Genomic DNA, 20,149 nt, shown 5'->3' on the forward strand with positions numbered 1-20,149 from the left:
CATTATCAAATGGAGATATAACCTGACATCACAACACATCTTTCTACCCACCCGGACAGCGGATCCACGGCGATGGAGGCCGGTTCTTTGAGGCCGCGGTTGAACAGAATTTTCTGCTTGGTGCCGTTAAAGTTGGCGACAGAAATGGTTTTGGTGCTGAGATCGGACCAGTACAGGTTCTTGTAAATCCAGTCCACGGCGATTCCCACCGGGATCTGGACGTTGTCGATCACTTTCTTGTGGCTGCCGACATCCCCACGTTTATCCAGCACGGTGCTGAGAGGATAAAAAAGAACAAAGATGGTCAAAAAAGTGCAAATCTTACTGTTTATATGCATAGAAATAAATGTTACTGTGGTGGAAACTTAGAAAATTACTCAGACAAGAGACATTATTAAGATCTGAGTTGGTCATAACTGAATTTCTTATTGCACATTCATTCTACCAATTAGAATCCTACATTTATGTTGACTGATAGTTTTTTACATAGATGAAGTACCTGCTACTATTTGTGTTGGAAGCCAGGAATTTCAGAGGCTTTCTGAGACGTTACAGCTGTTGTTTTTTTACAGCAAAGGAGGGTATGCCCCTATTTAACCAAGGTCCATTACAAGTTACAATTACTGCCCTTTCATTTCAAAAAACCTTGATCATAACAAAACCTTGGCCAAGAAAAAAAATTAAGTGTTTTGCCCCAGTAAAACATAATTGAACTGAACTGTAACATCAGTGTAGATTCCTACTACATTATTTTACATAGAACTAAGTGAGACAAAACCCTGAGCTCCAGTCAAATATGTCAAGTTTGGCAATCAACAACTTAAAGTTTCCCAAAAATTCCAAACAAATATGGATGCCTCACTTCAACCAAGGTTCCATGTTCAAGAAAATAAAGTTAGAAGTCATATATACTAGAACATTTTGCTGTATAGTCAGACTCCCACAGTTCTACAGCCTCCCTGACTCCACTGTTGGAGATACCAGTAGCTCGGCTTTAAGTGTCATTTAAACTTTAAAATCCAATCCGACACGCTTCGTTCTGTCTGATCTACCTATAAATAGCCTTCTGGCCCAGGTCGGCCCAGAAAATCATCTGCTGGTTAAAGTCAGCGTCCAGAGCCACGGTGTTCCTCTGCTGCTCCACGATCTGGGTGTACTCCTTCCTCTCAAGACCCAGGCGGCGGATATCTCGTCGGTTAGTGAAGATCAGGCAGGGCTCCTTACCTGAGGATGGGAAATATTCAGTTAAATCAGAGACAAGAACTCAAGGTCAAATGGAGAACTCTGTGGTTGCACTGTTTCATTTTCTGCTGCTGCAGGCTTTTATTCTTATTAGACTTAATGGATATTTTTCACTTAATCCTCTTATTAAATGTTAAAAACATCCCCTTAAAGTGCTTCTTTCCTTTCTAATCTTTCATATCAAACAGACTCGGTTATAAAAGAACTATTTGGTGGTCGTGTAGAACCAGGAAAATTGAGATTTCTGTCAAAGTGCAATTTGGCATGTTTTTTAATAGGGAATTACATTTTGACAACAAAGAAGCACTGTCAGGATTAAAAACACAAAGATGGTCTTTGTCAACAAGCAACACAATAAAGTCTTTTTACTGCGAAAACAAACAGCATGTGATCAAACAGAAGGATGACAGAACCGTCGCTGGTTGAACTACAACCCTAGAGCCCTTCTGATTATATTTCATTTTACTGTAACAGACTGTTCCCACTGAAGTAGTTCAGTTTTACTTTTTTTCAGGCTTTAAAGGTCTGAAGGAATAATTATTGGGTTCAAGGAAACTTCACCGTGTATGAGGTCAGACAGTCTCTAAAAAAGCATTTCTACTGCACTCATTTATCATTACAAACCAGAATTATTGACATTCATGATCAGGGTCTCCACTCAAAGCCACAGGGATAATATGATGCACCTTTTTCAGGGCAGACATAGGATTTGTCACCGAAACAAACTGTACTGATAACAGTTCTGTTCCATTAAGGTCTACAGTTTTTCCTTCTCTGTTCTCAAACATAATTATCAGTAATAAAAAAAAAATCTCCATCCACATGAAAACCCAAAAGCATGTGGTGTTACAACCCTAACCCAGTAGAAGGTATTACTGAATCCAGTAGGTTACCACTGATGATGCACTGAAAAAAAATGTACAGGCTGATTATAACGACACTCTGGCTGACTATAGGGGACAGTAACTGTACATTTAAGTCTAAACATGTAAGAAGTGATAAAAGTATCCAAAGAGTACAATAACTGCCTCATGTTAAGGAGCTAACAGCACAAATTCTTGACAAACTCTTGATCACAAGCCAGAATCTCGGCTTTACCCATCTAGACTGCCGTTCAAAAGTTTGGGGGTTACTTAGAAATGTCCTTATTTTTGAGAAAATGAAATAGAAATCCAGTCTAGACATAGTTAATGTGGTAATGACTATTCTATCTGGAAACAGCTGATTTTTAATGGAATATCTCCATAGGGGTACAGAGGAACATTTCCAGCAACCATCACTCCTGTGTTCTAATGCTACATTGTGTTAGTTAATGGTGTTGAAAGGCTCATTGATGATTAGAAAACCCTTGTGCAGTTATGTTAGCACATGATAAATGTGGGAGTTTTCATGGAAAACATGAAATTGTTTGGGTGACCCCAAACTTTTGAATGGTAGTATACATGCCAAGTTGTGTATCTTAACCATGGAAGGAGTTTCCAAACGATCCATTTTCAGTGACCTAAAACTGCATTTATAAGTGGATTGAAGGCAAAGATGCACAGAAAAAGCTATGTTTTAAAACACAATCCATGTACATGTAGACAGGGTCTAAGTGTCCTAGAAAGTTATTATAATGAGCCAGGATAAATATCTAAAATTACTGCTATTATTTAATTTGTGGAGTCTTTAATACTAGGAATTTAACAAGTTATTTTCCTGCTGTGACCAACCAAAAAAAAAAAAAAAACAATTGCTGTGGTAAAGCTACTTGCATTTTGCTCCACTGAAGACAGTTTCACAAATGCAGGACTATATCCAAGTAGAAATACTTTACCCAAGAACTGAAAAAAATTATTTTAGGCAAGAAAAAGGCAACAAAAATACCTTTTAAATACTTTTCATCCCTAGGATTGTGCAAAATGAACTGTGACTTCTGCATACTGAAAAATATCATTTTTAATTCACTTGGATATCCTTGATAATATTGTACATATCCAGGTCTTTTTCAGAACTGGAAAGCACTCATTTGGCATTTTATTTTATTAAGTTTACTCATTTAATACTACTGCAATCTAACACAAAATCCCTTTGACAAATGTGACCTTTATGAAGATCAGAATGTTCATTTTGTATTGAAAGTATTTTATTATTTGTGTGCCCACACTGGTAAACAGGACAAACAACAACACATTAGAAATCAATACTATGCAACGAAAAGCAAAAGAACGAGACACTACAGGCTCTGAAATATCTCTTTCAGCAGGAATGAAGTGATAAAAACAAAAGGAGAATAAAAAGTGGTGCATCTGAAAGGCTGTCATATTTGACTTTGTGTTCCCAGCTGTTGACTCACCGACAGCCTTGCAGACGCCGGTGGTCGGATCCATCTGGTAGCCGTTGTGGCATTCACACTTGTATCCTCCCTTCAGGTTGATGCAGATCTGACTGCAAATGCCAGGATTCAGACACTCGTTTATGTCTGCAAAGGGAGAGACAAAGTAGGATGATGAGGGCCAAAAGAAGAGCAAGAGAAGACAGCTGCTGTCTGACATGTTTAATTAATCAACTCTGCTAAACGCCTCAGTCTGGCTAATCACACGTTTCCACACGGCTCAGATACGAGCACAAAAACAGCTGCAAGATGCTCCTCTTTTAACCAAATTACACCTTGCTTGTTTAGGATTATTTTCCTTAAACATTCCCAGGATCTTCATGTCAGCTCAGGATGCACAAAATGCAAATTAAAACCTTTAACTGCCGACGTTTTGCCAGATTGCTCCACAGCAACAAATTGCTCTCTGCAGAGTTGCATGCAAATTCTCAATGTTTTCAAGAGTTTAGTGGTGATTTCACATCTGAGAGTAGATTAAACGCTCATTCCAGTTGGGATTACACACATTTACCAATATCCAGAGCAGCGTTTGAGGCCAAGATTGGCTCCATAACACAACTGTGTCGGATCAGTGCCTCCTGAACGTAACCAAGAGGATTTCTGCTTTTAGGAAAACAGATTACAACACGGCCCAACGCTCAAACCCTGCAGAGGCCAGAAAGAGCACAATAACACCATAGAGTGGCTTAACTCACAACAGCAGCCCACTGTGTCTGACCCGCCCGTCTGGGTTAGTCATTTCTAAGCGACAGACTTGAAGAGTAATGAATCTTTGGAAAAAAGAAAGATCATTGAACCTGAATGCAAACATGCAGAACAAAGAGCGTCTCCGCTCTTTGTGTTTTCTGTCAAACGATGCAGAAAAATAACCTGCCAAGGCCGGTGTTGACAGGATTCAATTTCAGGGCCGCGATGTTTCTCTGTGATCTACTTTTCAGGCGATCAAAGTTGCCAGGAAACAAAAGCGTGCCAGTAAACAACAAGAACCCACTGCAATGTACTGCATCTGTATTTTCCCCTAACAACAACAAAAAATTAGCAATATTACCAATGTTTAACATAAACTGAGCAAACTGGGTTCAGTAAGTCAGATGTTAATAAGCAAATACTGTGTCTAATGTATGGCTCCTGGTCAGTTTATATTTAGCATAACAGGGGTGTTTTTACAAGAACTGTTGCTCCTTTTTAAGGTTATCAGGGTTTAATTCAGGTTTAATTCTGGTTTTCAGGAGTATAAATGGAGTAGATCACAGCTGTTTTTTCCTGTTAAAAGGGAGTTTTTCTTGCCACTGTCGCCTTAGGGCTGCTGTTTGGGTTCAGGCATATGGGTTCTGGAAAGCGCCTTGAGACAATTTGGCCTGTAACTGGCGCTATATAAATAAAACTGAATTGAATTGAATTGAATTGTAACTGTTCCAGAGTAGGTTATATTAACAAATATGTATTAAAACTAGTGGTGGGATGCAATTTAAAAAATTTATCTAATAATTAGAGGCTTTGTAATCAATCGTGATTAATCACATTTTTGTCAAATAGCAATATTTGACACAATAAGCAGAGTTTGTCAATTCAAATAAATTCTGGTTGACTCGATGAAAAGACATACAGGGGGTCTGCGACTTACGTTGGAATTCTGTTCCTACGGCGCGACATAACGCGATTTTCACCATAGGTCGGAACTCACATACTTTGATGTTTGCGGCATACAACCAGCAAATGTAAACAAAGTTATCCTATTTATTTTAAGTCGCAAACACCATACGTCAGAATGGTGGAACAAGATTTTAATAAATTTATGGGAGATGGCGGCGTAACCATGAAATACCATAAATCAAGGATGTCGTAAACCAAGAACCTGGTATATAAGTGAACTCTAACAACAAAAATGTTTATATTTCTTTGATATTTATCTACATTTTTCATCTGTCTACTACATTCACAGATTACTGCAAACTCAAATTAATTATATTCAACATTTTAAGACTTTTTGTAAACTCAAGCACTTTCAATGTCTTCTAAAGTGGTCTATTATGGGATGACTACACCGTTTGCCGGTAGCAGGACTGTCGTAGCTAACGTTAGCTCTGGTGCTAACAGCAACAGGTTTTGCATTGAGGTGATACCGTCAGCTTGAAATGCTGCGATGATAAGAAAACTCTTTGTTGCACTATTTGCTACAACCAGGCTTCTATTCAAGCTGCCATCGGAGCTTTTTAAAAGAAAACTTTCTGCCCAACATGCTCAATGCGGTCTCGTCTTCCATAACCGTTCACCAAAGTTTCTTGTGCACTTTTTGCAACACGTTAATTTTTCTGTAATAAATTATTCAAAATTAATGCGTTCAAGTCCCAGCCTTAATTAAAACAAAACCTACTGACCAATTAATTCTCATGGAAATAGTTTAACAGTAAGATGGGGGTGTTTTTGATCTGCAAGTGATTTTAAAATCATTTCATTTTCCTATACGTCTTTATAAAGCTACTGTGGGTATTAGGGCTGCGGATATTTATTATTTTAATAATCGAGTACTCTATCAATAATTCTGGCGATTAATCGAGTAATCATCTGCCTCCGTTTCATCCAGGCTTTGTAGTTTATACTTCAGGTCTAATTATATTCAGATGTACTCAGATCAGGTGTTTTGGATCTTTTTTTCAAATTAATGCATCCTTGTTGGGTGTTTCTTGGGTTACAGACCAAACCAAAACATGTTCTAACAATTGCAAAGCCTCCCTGTGATGCTGAGCTACCTTACTGGCTATTTTTATACTAAGTGTTGTAGTGTTTTGATAAGGTTGTTTGTTCAAACATTGTGTCACGTAAAGATCACGTACCTCCGCAGGTCTTGTGGTCTATGAGCTGGAGTCCAGGGGTGCAGTCACACTCGAAGCCAATCACCATGTCTTTGCAGATGTGGGAGCAGCCACCGTTGTTCAGGAGACACTCATTCAGATCTGAAACACAAGAAACAAGACTTTTCAGTGAAGAAGTTATAAGACAGAGGCAGGAGTTAGCATTTTAAATCATACCTGTGTCACTTTTATGGTGAGAACAATAACAGAATGGATTCAAACTGGTCCAATGTGTGCATTTTACCACTGAGATAATAGAATATGCTGCATTTTCTAACTGAAAGGTTAAGAAGATAAAGGTGGTTGTTTGGGCAGGTGTTGGGAAACTTGATGACAAAGCTACACAGCAAAGACTGAAGACCATAATGTGAAAACGGTATCGAGACAACCCAACAGCTGTTGATTGTCTTGATCAATATTTTCCAAAAGCAGAGTACAAACCATGCATTGTTATTCTGTTCTGCAGTAATGAAACTGAGCTGACTGCCGTCTCAGACCCCTAATTGGTCTCCTGTAGACATTATGTGAAAAGAAACTCATTTTGGGCACTCGAACAAGTCCTTTCTTTCTTTCAGTCATTGTACAAACCCAATGATTACAGGAGAGTGTTGGAAAATTAATGTGGAACAGTATGTATGTGAAGAAGAAAGAATATTGTTAGATAAAACTGCACATTGAGGACAGAAAATAGTGGATTTCTGGTAGAAGTGAGCTTGGTAGTTTGTTATTTATTCCCCCTGAGCCCTGCAAAATGCAAAGAATGAGCAGACCTTCAAATGTTAAACACACTGGCTGTGAGTTTTTCTACAATTCATTCTATTATTTACAAAGACATCAATTCACTTTACAAAATACTCTACAAATCTGCACCAATAAATTGGATTATGTAACTAATCACCAGCTGTGCAAGAACACTGCTGAATCCAAAAAACTCTTCTACCACCTTCGCACAACACATTGGTGTGTCGTCCAAACATCCTAATCGAAGAGGTCCGAAAATACCAGAGCAACAAGAAACCCATCATCTCCTGCGTGACCTTTACTAGCTCCTCTGCAGTCAACACTCTACAAGCACAATTTACAAAACTCACCATTTACTGCAGTAGCTCAGATAGAAGAGGAACTTTTATTCTAGCTGTGAACTGAGGAAGGTCCCCAGGATAAAAAAACAAAAAACAACACAACACGTTTATGCCTCTGTGACACCGACAACAAACCTCCTACACAACAAAAGAAAGAGCACAAAACCCCATGCCCTCTGCGGTAAAGACAAAAAAAGAACTGAAAACTATACTTTAATACAGTCTTAGTCAGCAGTATGCTGTTGGACTGCATAATATTGTATGTTAATAGAAATGACAAATTATAAAGGAGTCTTGATACCATATTTTGGATTTTTTTCTGCATATTTAAAGCTCAAACTGTCAAATATACAATTGAAAATGCAGAACTAGAAATCACTTTATGCTATTTGTGAGAATATTTGTTTCCAAGTTCTATCCAGTGGCAGATCCCCTTCAACACTGAACTCTTCATGCATCTTAAACTCTATCAGATTTCCTACATGAGTCAGGGGCCCCAGATTATGCAACCATTAACATTGGAACATGGTTACAGTGACAACGTGCCGGCAGCTATATCTAGCAATGGGAAATCCTTAACAAAGCCGTGGATCCAGACTATAAGCTGCATCACTGCCAAAATCTAATCACTTGGTCCTTGTGTCATTTCTGACCTTCCCTGAAAATTTCATCCAAATCCATTACTCCATTTTTGACTAATGTTGTACACGGTCAGACAGATTCACAGACAAACATACGCCGATCGTCACATTACTCCACCAAGGAATGCGGCCAAGTTATGTGATGTTTTATTTAATTATTTCTGGACAACAACTCTGATAAGACACTTGTGGATATAGACAAAATAACTCTTAACAATTCCTCTGCAGAATCATATTTCCATTTGAGCATCATGAATAATGTGCTCTCAGTCAGGTTTTTTTTTTTAGATTAGTGAAACTGGATTATTTACACGACGTCTTTGTGTATGTCTGAGCTGCCGTCACTCTGAAGTTTAGTATTCTGATTGTGTGGAACAGAATAATCACTTTCTTCTCAATTCTTTGATCCATGAAAGAGAATTATTCAGAAGTGAACTGTGGGACTCACGGATGATGCTCCAGGCGGGAATTATGTAAAAATCCACATATTATCAGCATAAATCAAGGTGTAGCAGAGAGGAATGTCATGTAGATTCACCCCATTTGCCTACATTAAACTGTCCTGCAGACAGGGAAAGATGTTGGAAGTTATTGAAAAAGCAAATCATCTCCTGAGCGGTGACAGAGCGAACGGTCCTGGAATGTGCTTCAGCTTTTCTTTGCTTTAGAGCGAGGCGTTGAAATTAAAATCAGAATCTAGAAACTCTAGTTCAAACTGTTTTATGTCGCTGACATTTAGTACAGACACTGACATTTGCAAATTATAGTTGTAGTAGAGTGGGCTGAGCAACAAGATCATTCATATTTGCACAGATTCTAGTTAAAATATACAAATGTAAGAAAATCAAACATAATAATCACAGAATTCTCGTGTATTCTGGCGTTCGGTTGTTTGATCTTCAGTACGCTGCTGCACTGACTTGATGTCAGAAGCAAAAGAAAACAGCAGCACCCATTTCAGTTATTTTTGGTTTTAAGAAAACATCACGCTGCACATGAGTTATTTCTCCTGCTGTGAGCCTGCGGTTCACTGAGGCTGTGATGGATTCATTTCATCACATTATTTAGATCATCCACAAAAACTGAAAAGCTGATGACATCTACAAAAAAATGACAGAAAACAACAGATTTCTGATCTATTTTTCACAAACCAGGCAAGAAAAAAAAGAGCAGAAAGTCGAGTGTTTCTGGTTTTAGATAATAAATAAGATCTTTTATTCTGTTTCTACTCACTGCATTCCTTGATGGGTTCATCACTCCAGTCCGGACAGTCTCTGGCCTTGTTGCACACTTTGCTCATCTCGATGCATTCCCCACTGCGACACTTGAACTTCTCCGGTCCGTTGCACTGAGTCACTGCACAGAAACAAGTCACATTTTTCAGGTTAAGTGCTGTTATTTCTGTCATGCAACATTTATTGTCATTTACATTTAATTTAATGTTATTTATAGAACTTCAGGGCACAAAATACAGAAACACAAAGCAAAAAAAACTAAAAATGTCAGGATAAAACTTCAATTCTTACAGTACTCCTGCCTTTTTAAAGAGCCAACTTTGCCATTTCCTTGTGCCAAAATTTAATGAAAGTTCAGCAAATAAGATAATTTCTAAAAATGTGACTATTTTTTAAAAACCTGTTGCATTAGAAGGACACTTTGTCACTTTTCAACCCTCTATCAGATTCATTTCTGCAAGTGAAACAGCAGACAGTCTCCATTTTGTTTACATCTGTTTCCCCATGAGGTGAGGTGGAGCACTGCTCCTTCTGACACAATAATCTTAAAAATATTCTGTAGTGTGTCATGCATTATTATTTTAAAATCTTGTATTGACTAATTGTCAGATTAGACAGAAGAATATGAGTGAAGTTTCACCTTATATGTGTGATGCAACCCGGTTTCAAGATCTGTAAGGATTTTAAAACTGCTGCAGTGATCCCAGACTAACATGTACTCAGTTTTATAAGCCCTTTAATACACGTTTTATGAGCTCTTCTCAGTCCTTAAAATGAGGTTTCCAACCTGATCCTACAGCTTGGATTAAAATCTGAAGTTTCTAAATGTCAGCTGAATAATCAACCAAAATCAGGCATTTTAGCTGCTTCCTAGACTCTGCGATGCATCTCAAACTGCTCACTAAACATCTGTTCCAAAGCCACATTTGATGATAATTGAGGAAAAGTTCAAGGAAACAAGATAATACTGAAGTTTCTTTTTCTACACTAGAAAAGCAGAGACACAACTATGCATCAACGTGCCTAAAAGCTACAACAGCGTTAGATTCCCAAACACATCATACATGGTGAACAAACAGACTTTGTTCCTTTACCTGAGGACAACCTGAGGTGGATATTAAAGAGTTTTTCTTTATGAAAACACATCTGGAAAATGTGCAGTCAAGATGCCTGCATATACAAACAAACTCAGTTTCTGCATCTCAGGACAGCCTGAGGCGATGTATAAAAACAAACACACACCTAAACATTAAAATATATAATGTTTGAAGCTGTACACTAGGGGTGATACTGGACATGGATGTAATATTTTTCAAAGCAGAAATAGTTTGTTTTTATGAATCACTGTTAATGAATACATATATTTTACACATTATTTGCTTTCAAGAAGAAGAAACCCTTGCTACCCCACTATTAACATTAACTGGTTTGCTGACATTTTAACTGCAATGATTGTTTGAGGATATTAGCTTACAGTAGCTCTGGCAGTGTAGCTCAGAGTATTACGCCTATTTGCACTTTGATTCTAATATAAATAACCTCACTGCCTCAAATACAGATCCAAATATAAACACTGAGCTCCCTGCACATCCCTACTGTGCACACAAACACAGAGCACTTACTGTTTTTGCAGTTGGCTTCATCCGATCCGTCTGAGCAGTCTCTGAGGCCGTTACACTGTCGGCTGCCCAGGATACAGTTTCCATCGTCGCATTTGAACTGATCCGGCTCACAGGTGCGAACAGCTGCCAAAGACACGCATTCAGACCTCGATTAGACGTGTAAGTAATACTGATACTCTCCATGGATTTAACAGTTCATTTACAGACAGGAAATTGATCAACAACAGGTTTAATATTCAATTTAAAGCCATTTATTGAGCAAGAATACGTAGAAAGTGATTTTATTATGAATATATTTGGGTTCTGGATGTTTGTCATGACATTTTCCACTGTTTTCTAAGGAAACTGCAAAGATGAAAGCAGAGAAAACATCAAAACAACATTATACGCAAGTCACAACTTCCACACTATATTATTACTGTCTGCCAGGAGAAGCTCTTGTCAGGATAAAGAACAATCTGATTTTAAAAAAAGGTGTTGAGGACTGATATTTTATTTTGGTTTTGTTGAAATTGTATCCTACTAACAGCATGGATTCACTTAGAGAGCACCAGACAAATAGATTGATAGATTATCAATGAATTGTTGAATTAAAGGTATGTAGAAGAGCTGGCATTTATAATGGACCACAAATCAAATTATTTTGAAAAAAAAAAATAATTTTTTTTTGGGCTGAAGTTAACACCCTGAATGGAAATTCTTCTATTCATCCATCCTTCCACAGGACATTTTATTCATCTTTCAGCTCATTTAGAACAAATTATCTTCAACAAACACATTCCAATCATCAAAAAAATCCCCAAAAAAGACCAAATATTCCTCAAATATTGCTCGCAAATTGCAATTTGCCAATATGGTCAGCTATTAAAGCTTTTAAAGTATTATTGACTGAGGACATTTCTGCTAAAATGAACATGGTTCTGTCCGTTTTCTTCAACATGTGAATGGCAGCTTGTGTGTACATACGACAGTTGGCTTCGTCGCTGCCGTCCTTGCAGTCAGGATCTCCGTCACACCTCCACTTCTTGTGAATGCACTCTCCTGAGCGGCACTGCATCTCGCTGGACGAACACTTGGCCGGCGGCGTCGGATGGCGACCGCATCGAGACGGAGACTCATCCGACTGGTCCTGCAGCGAAAAGAAACACACATTTCTTATGCTTCTGCTGACAAAAACTACAATTTTAAGTTCCTACTCTTTCACTTTTTGCTTTTCAGAAACAGGTGCCATTTGTGATGTTAAAATGTTCAGAGATACTGTCATGTTCATGTAAATGAACGCTGGTTATGTCAGCTGGTGAAAGCTCTTCCATTTGCCGCTCACATGTCCTCTAGTACCCGTTTCTTGGAAGGGAGCCTGAAATGTCACAAGGCTTTTAAGGGACCAATTACAATAGGAAACAATAGAGTGTTCTGTAATGATATGTTTTGATTTCACACTGGCATCAGACTCGTAGGACAGAAAACTAACATTCATGTACAGAATGCTCACACAGCTACAAGGAAGCAGCTTTATATTTTACAGGACAAATACTCATTTCTTGGCCTGGTGTAGTGACTTCCTGGAGTCTTTTATGAATGTGAGGCTAGCAGAGAATGATAATTCATTGCACCCAGTCAAGAAATAGTCCCACAAATTGTTTTAACCATTCAATTTTGACACCAATTAAACAAATGTGCTCAACTAGACATGCAGGTGTGCAGATTCTGTCACCTTTAGACAGACCGAGGCTGGCAGTTTCCCTAAATCTCCATTTTACCTTTCGTTACCTGTAATCTTACTCTCAGCAGGAACACAAAAAGGCATTTTCCCCCAAAGGTGTACAATCCTGGTAATTCTCTATTGTTGCACATTTTGGCTGTAGCAGTTCTGTCCCAATGCAAGAATACAACAGGACGGACGAGTTCAACCAGGAAGTGCATGTGCTTTGCAACAGACTTTGAAGCAAAAGCAAAATCAGATTTCCAGGGCTTGATCCTCCGTGTTTAACTTCAGCTCCAATTCAATTTTCAAATTACGGGACACTTGCATCTTCATCCTTAGGGACTGTGTGAGTGAATGACTTTATATGGACTTTATAAAACAATATCAGCCACCAGTCTTCATACAAAACAGCCCCTGAAGGACACAAACATCACGGTTACACCCAGACTGATTAACTGGTAGCTGATCTTGAGGACGTGCAGGTCGGACACGGCAAAGCTGAGAGCGTTTAGCGCTCAGATCTCAGGTGATTAGCTCATTAATTAGAATTAAAAACCGGCCAATCAGATCAGAACGGGATCAAGGAGGAGCAGCAGGAAGGAGTTTCTCACACTTTCATCATCTCGCAAAGTCACTGACTCATGTGGGAGCAGATTAATGGAGTGTGAGAATGTGTGTGTGTGTGTGTGTGTGTGTTGGCTGCTACACAACACTGACGCAGGGCCGGCTGGGCGTGAGAGGCCGAGAGAACAGGGAATACAACGACCTTTCCAATGAACGTGACATTTTAAACATTTGTGGGCGTTTGCATCTATTAGCGCGGTCAGTGATGATCGCAGAGCCAATTAGCAGGTACGTAGTAAACCGATGAGTCAGAGAAACTCGTCCTACTGTGTGTGAAAACGTGTTAGGAGTGTCAGAGTCAGTGTTTGTGTGGTGATTGTGTGTATGAGGCAGGTCAATAACCAGTGGCTATTGTGAAAATTGAACTTGCTGAACCGGTGTGTGCCCAGAGAAGTCATGCTGAGCAGTTTATTATAGCGAGGATAAATCTGCTTAGAAAACGAGAGGGAGAGTGTTTGTGTCTGCTTTGTACCTTTGTAAAGTCCTTTGTGAATAAAAGTGCAGAAAACCCAGACTGGCAGTAATAATTAGAGACCGACTAATATGTTTCTTTCATGGCCGATGCCTATTGTTAGTGACCGAGATAGAGCAACAATCAATATTTGGAACAGATACGCATTAAATATTATATATTAATAGCATGTGAGAGCAGGGAATCTGTCATTTCTAGCAAGGTTACTTCAATAATCATGATTATTTCAACTGTTTCTATTTGTTTGAACTTGCATGGTGTTAGAATATTTATTTTCCATTATTTACAACTATTTGTTATTGTTCTCCAGAAAATCTGCAAAATATCAGCCCTGATAATCGGTTGATCAATACTAAACATCTTCCTATAGGTCATGTATAAACTCTAATATGACTTTCATAGCTGTAGGTTTACGTCATTGACATCGTAGTCCTCTCCAAAACTGCATTATTTTTATGTAATGAATTATATTTCCAATCAAACAAAGCTTGAAAAACTTCAAAAAAAACTCATTACATGAAGATAAAGTAAAGATGTAAAACCCAAGAGGTGCAGATGCTGACCAGAGATTACTTAAACTCCAACAACCACCCTTCATTGTAAAGTCTAATGAATTTCGTTTGGTTGATTAAAACACAAAAAGGTCTCAAAGATGAGGGTCATCCTTTCTTCATGAACCCTGTCAGTCTGATTTTGTGCCAGAAACTCCTACTGTGGCTGATTCTGCCACTCTGCTCACCCCAAGTTCAGCACCAAGCTGAGGAAATTTAGCATAACTTACATGCCTCTTCATCCTGAGCCATGACCACAACCTGAGCTTTAACACTAAATTCAAACTTTAGAAAAACCTTCCCTGCATCAAGAGCATCCTCAGCCTGAAAATGCAAACTGAAAGTCCACAAACATAAAACCACAAGAGCAGAAATGCATTTCAAAGCATTTGCTACCAAGGGACACTAAAATGTGAACATGTAGACAGCATGGCTTACTGTTGCTATAGTTTGCAAAGACAGGCAATAGGTTTAACCCTGCAGTGATTTAATATCTGGCTGTGGTCTCTGTATATGGAGCATTTTCATCAAATTAGTACAGATGTCAGCCTAATTTGATCGGGTTTTGTCTTTTTCCACCTCCTCTGGTCGCCAGCAATTCGATGTTGACAAGCAGTGACCATCTAGTTTGTGTTATTGATTAGTCGATTATTGACTGGTAAGACTGCTGATTATCAGTTAAAATGTGTTGAAATTTCTCAGTTTGGGACATGAACACCACTAGTCAAAAGTCTGGACACACCTTCTCATTCATTTATTATTATTATATAATTATTTTCTACATTATACATTAATACTGAAGACAAAATAATACATATGGAATTATGTTGTAAACAAAAAAGCTTTAATCTTCAGTATTAATCTACAATAATACAAATAACTAAAAAGCATTGAATGAGAAGTTGTGTCCAAACTTTTGACTAGTAGTGTACATAAAAACCTCAGTAGCAGATCATAGATCAGCATCGTTTGAAAGAAATGACTAACCTTTGTGAGCAAAACCTGCCTACATTCCCTCTGTGAGAACTGGATCAATTCTTGCTCAAGTTGACCTTCAACAGTGCTGAATTTATTTTGTGTTATATCGATGGATTTTGTACAACCAATGTTGCAAAAAAAAAGTCCATATTACTTACAGGTTACTTTTACTATATGTAGGGCTTTAAAACAGAAAACATGATAATATGGCTTAAATGCATTCTCAAAGGTTTTGACAGGAAATGAAAGACTTCAACCAGATAAATGTCACTACTGAGGACGTAGTCAGTCTTCATTGGTCACCGGTTTACCGTTGACTAAAGTCCTCCTAGTATTTTGAACTGCAACAATTCATGTCAGTTAAGTGGAGATCTACTTTATTGTCGCAAAGGGAAATTTATCTTGGGCAACAGTAAAGCTTCAACTAAAAACAGACTACATTTGAGGTGCATAAAAAGAAGTGTGATAAATGTCTTGTTCTGTCGGTGTACACTAATGGTCCAAGGATGTAACCACCTTATTATTCATTTGTGTTCCCAACTTGTAATCCTCCTTCTAGAGTGTGTGATTATTGCGTGAGTTAGCGTGTAGCATTTCCCTCCTACCTGGCAGTCCACGTCGTCGTCACAAACCCAGCTGGCCGGGATGCACGACGAGTTTCCACACTGGAACTCGCTGGGACCGCAGGAGGACGGAGCGCATTCCACCTCATCCGAGCCGTCGCCACAGTCGTCCTCGCCGTTACACACGAAGTTTCGGGAGATGCAACGACCGCTGGCACACGTGAACTCGTTTGGGGCGCAGGTGATGTTACCTGGATAGCGATAGAAGAAGAAAGAAAGAAAATGTGAATGAAAAGTCACTTGGCAAGACAGAAAAAACAAACACAGGGCCTTGTTGCATTAGCTTTTTTCTCCAAATTCGGACTAATCTCACTGTATTAGAAATTATAATTACGTACAGAAGTTTGAATGTATATATGACCTTATTTAATTTGACCAACTTCCTTTTTAAGCTGAAACAGGATGAGTTAATGTCAAGTTGAAGTAAAACTGTTCAGAGGTTTTATGACATGGGTTTCCCTGGACTAAGAGCAGCACACAAAATTTCCATGCACGACGCCAAGCTTTGCCTGGAGTAAACCATATTTCTGTTGGACTGTGAAGCTGTGAAACATGTTCAACATTTGGCAATCCCTTTAGTGAAGCAAGTTCAAGCACGCCAGAAAGCTCTGCCTCAATCCAGGTTCGCCAAAGCTTGGTAGAGAAAGAATAAAAGCTTGGGGCTGTTTTTATGGTTTGACCTAGAAGATAAATCTTATAACGCTACTTGTACAACGATGTGATGATTCTGTGGTTCCAGTTATTTTGGGGCAATGGTTTAGAGAAGACTTTTTCCAGTTTCAAAGTGACAGTGATCTCACCCACAAAGTCAGCTTCTCAGTGAAACAGTTTTGACAGTTGGCTTTCACTAAGCCGTGACCTCAACTACATTAAACACCACTGGGATAAACTCAAACACTGACTGCAGTCTAATTTTCCCACCAAGCATCTGTGAACAAGCTCACTAATGCCCCAAAATGAGGTAGAAAGTCTTCCCGGAGGAGTGGAGGTTGTTATAGCAGCACACTGAACGCGCCCCAGGTAGTTTTCTCATCAGAATGAATTATGTGGATCCTTGAAGTTTAACAAATGTGTCGATTGCATTTCCTTCTTCAGGAAAATCCAGATTTTCACTTTTCACATCTTATATTGATTATATCTACAGGGTACTTCCTGCATAGAGGATTCTTTGGCTTCACCAAAGAGCGTCAAAGGAAAATCACCTGCGCCAAAATCATAAGAATTTAAATTAAAAATATCTAATCAATTCTTTAGCCTGCTTTGTTTATAGAGTCCTCATTTACTCAAGCATGACTGATATTTTAGTCAGAAATGATCAGAGATAACAGGAAAATGAATATATGTCTTCAAATTAATGCACCAGACTCATTGCCTATACTGTAAACAGACTAGTCATGTTTAGTCATGCGTAGAAAAACCCCCAAAGGCCCAATGTGATCAGAGAAAAACACGATCTGTAGCATAACAGTGATACTGACTGCAGCTGAATATGCTCATCAGCCAGATCAGCTGCAGCGAAACAAGGAGACATTTGTTAATTGTTTGTTCACATTAAATATGCACCCTTGCTGTCCTTGATCTGTGACGCCAAGATGATTTACTGCAGCGTAGCGTGATGCACATGTTCAGGCGATGACCTTAAAGTGAGCTGCCACCAGAGCATGTAAATCAAAACCTTACAGCCACGTTCCCTCTTCCTCAGTCAGCTTCCACCCACTCCTCCCTCTAAACACTGGTGTTTTATTACAGGAAGCAGACAAGTGAAAACATGGTGCAGCCATTAAAATGGCATACTATCCACAGGTATACTAATTCTAAAGACATTTCTAGGATGCCAAGGCTTTCCAAGTAGCTAGATGCATGATGTGCTGCATCCCACGATGAGTTCTGGTCATCGCACAGCTCAGGCAATTCTGGCCTCAAAAGATCCATCGATGCGGGAAAGACAGGCAAGTATAAACAGTTGCCTCAAGATTTAAGAGGTTTTATTTGCCATTTGTGCACAAACAGGCAGTCTACGCACATTCCTATGCAGGGCTCTCTTGGGGTAGAGTAAAAAAAAAAAAAAAAAAATACATCAATCAAAAGAGGAAGTACAAAAATTTCCAAGACAATAAAATACAACAATATGATAAAGACACCGATCAGCTACACTATCATGACCACTGACGGGTGAAGTGAATAACATCGATCATATTGGTACCATGTGTTGTTCTGCTGGAAAACCTTGGATTTTGGCATCCGTGTTGATGAGACAAATCAACACTCACTCTCACGCTCTCAAATCTGACAGACCTGGAGCAGTTTGCAAAAGAACAGTGGTCCAAAATTCCATCTGAGAGGTATAAGAAGCTTGTTGATGGTTATAGGAAGCGATTGGTTTCAGTTATTTCTTCCAAAAGGGTCTGCAACCAAATATTAAGTTGAGGGTGTCAAAAATTTTGTCTGGCCCGTTTGAGTTTTGTGTGAAAAAAACAAAAATTGCCTTACTTTTATTAATCCCCAGAGGGAAATTCTTTTTCGCATATCCCAATTGGGGTCAGAGCGCAGAACACAGCCATGGTACGGCGCCCCTGGAGCAGGAAGGGTTAAGGGCCTTGCTCAAGGGCCCTACAGTGGCAGCATCAGGGCTTGAACCTCCAACCTTCAGATCAGTAGTCCAGAACCTACCCGTTGCGCCACCACTGCTATGACAATTTTGGCCTTTTTCTTCTGCTTTTTTGTGTTTTTTCAATGCACATCAAGGAAACAAACACGTGCATACCAACAACATTTGTAACTGCAACAATTTCTGGGAGAAATGGTGCATTTTCTGGAATAATTTCAGAGGTGCCAATACTTGCGTCCATGACTGAACATCACATCATATTACACAAGAGGTGGAGTGAGGGAGTGAGGGGTTTGTTTTTGCAATCAATCTCACTGCGGCGGGTGTATATGGTCTAATTTGCTGCGACACTTTTCATACAAAAGATGTGCAGCAAAAACAGCATGCTCTTGTAGTTTGAAAAGCTGAAAGGAGCTAATGAGCTTGCAAGTAGCAACCAAAACCCTGCAATCAATATGTACAATGGCATTTTTAGCAATTTTACATACATTTCTACATGTTGCACTTGTATGCAGTATATACTTCTGCAGTACGTAGTGTCCGAAAATGCACTTCAGAACACATTCCTGGTCTTTAAATAGAGTATACACGATGTGATGTACCAACACCGTTTGTGTTACTGGTATCAGGTGCTGATACACAACACAGCGCTCACTCATCATCGACATGTTTCAGATGAAACTACTGACATATTCATTAACATCCTCCACTCTCAGCACAGATGTCAAGCGAGGAAATGCAGTGCCAATAATCAATCATTGAACTCATCAATTTGTTCTGGTTAAAACGTAGCGTATACATCATTTTAAATTCCACTTGATTTCCACGTTTTGTTTTTTTCCCCTCCTCATTAAAATTTTCCAGCACGCTACAGGCTGCTTCACTGTCAGATTTGGTTATCTTTGTGGGTCGAGGCAGAGCTCCACGCTCCACAGAAGAAGCCGTTAGTAAGTGTGTTTATGTTGCACAGCGTTCAGGATAAACAGCTGGAGGATGGGATGTAATTGATACAGGCATCCCCGACACAGTCTCAGTACTTTTAGCAAATAAGAGACATCAACTGTTATACTTAATAAGCAGCACTTAATGAGCAGTGCTTCTGAAGAATTGTATCCCTGCACCTCTTAAAGCCTCAGCAGTGTGGTTCATTTGCACTAAAGTTGTCTGCCCTGTCGCTATAGTAATAAGGCAAGAAAGCAAACAGCACGGTTTCAGCTGTAAAGAAGGCAAAGTTCAGAATGACACTCATTTGAAATTCATTCATTCTGAGAGAGTTTTTGCAGCACTCAGCAACCAGTTATCCATCATTCTAATAAGCAAGTCAATTGTTTAACAATGCTTTAAGGTGATCTATGTGAAGTCAAGGCCAGAAAGTACGTTGATTCCACATGAGACACAATCAAAGGTTCCATCAAGTGCTCATAAGGCAGCGGCAAACAAACACCAAGGCTGCTATTATCCATACTTCCATACCACATAGCACGACAGAACAAGGTTTAGTATGTCCCAGTACACAGTAAGTCTAATGTAGTATGCCAGA

General features: G+C 39.1%; 1 protein-coding gene across 2 annotated transcripts in view; it reads right to left on the reverse strand.

The window, feature by feature from the left end:
- vldlr (very low density lipoprotein receptor) overlaps positions 1-20,149 on the reverse strand; it is an 82,176-nt gene that overhangs the window by 26,528 nt on the left and 35,499 nt on the right. For both annotated transcript variants that reach the window (XM_023289440.3, XM_023289441.3), the window contains exons 5-12: positions 15,984-16,192; positions 12,015-12,177; positions 11,049-11,171; positions 9,425-9,547; positions 6,451-6,570; positions 3,578-3,703; positions 1,053-1,224; positions 52-276 (exon numbers count right to left, since the gene is read on the reverse strand). In XM_023289440.3, the coding sequence (XP_023145208.2) occupies positions 52-276; positions 1,053-1,224; positions 3,578-3,703; positions 6,451-6,570; positions 9,425-9,547; positions 11,049-11,171; positions 12,015-12,177; positions 15,984-16,192 (1,261 nt within the window). The remainder of the gene's footprint in view (positions 1-51; positions 277-1,052; positions 1,225-3,577; positions 3,704-6,450; positions 6,571-9,424; positions 9,548-11,048; positions 11,172-12,014; positions 12,178-15,983; positions 16,193-20,149) is intronic.

This window comes from Amphiprion ocellaris, chromosome 17 (assembly GCF_022539595.1).
Source record: "Amphiprion ocellaris isolate individual 3 ecotype Okinawa chromosome 17, ASM2253959v1, whole genome shotgun sequence".
Classification (NCBI taxonomy): domain Eukaryota; kingdom Metazoa; phylum Chordata; class Actinopteri; family Pomacentridae; genus Amphiprion; species Amphiprion ocellaris.